This window comes from Pterocles gutturalis, unplaced genomic scaffold, assembly GCF_000699245.1.
Source record: "Pterocles gutturalis isolate BGI_N339 unplaced genomic scaffold, ASM69924v1 scaffold18449, whole genome shotgun sequence".
In the NCBI taxonomy this organism is placed as follows: domain Eukaryota; kingdom Metazoa; phylum Chordata; class Aves; order Pterocliformes; family Pteroclidae; genus Pterocles; species Pterocles gutturalis.
The window spans coordinates 1-2,112 of NW_010131036.1; the positions used below are offsets into that span (position 1 = coordinate 1).

General features: G+C 63.0%; 1 protein-coding gene across 1 annotated transcript in view; it reads right to left on the reverse strand.

Moving 5' to 3' along the window:
• Nucleotides 1-7: 7 nt before the first annotated feature.
• ABCA2 (ATP-binding cassette, sub-family A (ABC1), member 2) overlaps nt 8-2,112 on the reverse strand; it is a gene marked incomplete at both ends in the record, with an annotated part of 11,973 nt that continues 9,868 nt past the window's right edge. The window contains 4 exon segments of the mRNA XM_010080457.1: nt 8-216; nt 767-1,095; nt 1,502-1,604; nt 1,768-1,980. Of these exon segments, the coding sequence (XP_010078759.1) occupies nt 8-216; nt 767-1,095; nt 1,502-1,604; nt 1,768-1,980 (854 nt within the window).

The following is a 2,112-nucleotide window of genomic DNA, read 5'->3' on the forward strand; positions in this document are numbered from 1 at the left end:
GCCTGTGCAGCCGGAAGCGATCCGAGGTGTAGAGCAGATACTCGGAGACGTTGCGCCCTGTGATGTCTGCCAGGATGTCCCCTGTCACCACCTTCATCTGCGGGGGGTGGCCCCCCACACCGCTGGGGCAGGAGAAGCCGGTCCCCTGCATGGAGCACGTGCACTTGATGGGCTCATGGATGATGCGGGGCAGGGCGGGGGCTGAGGTGACAGTCTCTGAGGAGCAGAGAGGGCAGCTCACAGCCAGGCTCCTGCCTGCCCGGGACAATGTGGGGATGAGGGGCTGAGCTGAGGGGTCCCAGCCAGGCAGGGAGGGAGCACTCTGCCCCATGGCCAGAGCCCAGGCTGTGACAGGGCTTTTGTGTCCTGGTGACCAAGAGGGACCAAGAGATGGACAGGGGGAAAAACGCTGGGGAGACAGAAATGGTTCAGGGAGGGACCATGAAGTGTGGCTGGAGAATGTAACAGCTGGGGACCACAGACCAGCAAGGGTGACACAAGGCTGGCCACAGGGCTCCCAATGGTGTCACCATCCCAGGGAGCTCCACCAGCAACGCCAGGGCTGATGGGAAGCGGTGCTGCAGGGCCAGCACCTGCCCTGAGACAAAAGTTCAACCCAGCGACGTGATGCTCTGCTGTGGCCAGGCCAAGCTGACAGGGACTCACAGGGGTCCCTGGCACTGCTTCTGCAGGGGAGATACACCATCTCCCTGCTGGAGATGAACCCCCAGACCGGACACACACGGGCACCGAGCGCAAGTGATACCTTTGATGGAGGAGGAGAAGGTCGTGGAGTTCCAGGCATGGAGCAGGTCCTCATCCACTGAGATGGGGTAGTCGGAGGGAGCTGGGGACGGAGGTGGTGGCACAAAGTTGGAGAGTGGCAGGCCCTGGGTGAAGGAGTCGATGCACATGGCGTCAAAGTACTTGGCTGCCAGCATCTTGGACTCATTGCTGTTGAGGTTAAGGGTCTGCATGGGCTGGTCCAGCGTGTTGTTGAAGGCCGTCTTGAGCACGCAGGTGGCCCCCACACCGGAGGGCAGGTGGAAGGTGTTCACCAGCTGCTGGGGGCTGGCATCGGGAGACAGCCTGATGCTGCAGAGACAGGAGCAGGTGAGGAGGAAGGAGCAGGAGAGACGGCTCTCACCACCTTGGATAACTACTGGGACCTCCCTGAGGCGTTCGCACATATCACAGCTGCGTGGGCGCAGGCACCACAGCAGTGTACACAGTCCGTGCCTGGCACGAGCCAAGCTGCTGATCGCAGCCAGCATCAGGGCTGGCACCTCTCCCAGAGACACCCTGGGAAGGATGGAGACTGCTTTCTGCAAGGGAATGTGCCACCCTCTGCTCCAAGCCCGAGCCAGCCTCAGCGCCAGCCCCCCCTGTGGGCTGCTGTCCCTCCTGCCCCACATTGCTGTCCCAGGGGTGGAGACAGGGATGGGGACGGGGACAGGGACAGGGCACAGGATGCTGGCCACCAGCAAGCAGCGGCTCTCACCGGTACTCGCGCCGCTCCTCGTTGGCGTAAGGAATGAAGTTGCCCTTCGGCTGGGTGTAGTTGTGGTACTGTGATGGCGAGAGGATGAGGGGTGGCAGGTCACCTGTGGGGACAAGGACAGGACCCCCCTTGCTCAGCAGACTGGCTGAGTGCCCGCAAGCCTTGTCCCCATCCTCCCAACAGCCAGTGTCCCCACTGGCCATGCCAGGGCCGGCAGAAGGAGCCACCACCAGCCCCCAGCATGCAGGGGGGTGGCTCACAGGTACCTATTTCGGGCACGGAGAGTGCCACTGTCATGGCCACGCAGACGAAGAAGGCGGGCAGAAGGATCTGCGAGAAGAGGGCCTTGGTGTTGCGCTTGGCACAGTGGAAGCGTTTGACGATCAGTCCATGGAACTGGCGCAGCTTCAGCCACGAGCCCTCCAGCTTGAAGCTCCCCTGCCCGGCCAGGTCATGGTCCTCCGCCTCCGTCTCTTGCTCTGGGAGGAGAGAAGGATGTCAGTCCCCAGCACGGTGCTCCCGCCTTGCCCTCCAAGGAGCTGGGCCAGGCACTAAGCTGGGCACAGCCACCCAGAGGAACAGAGTGGGACCCAGCCCTGATGGCCACCGAG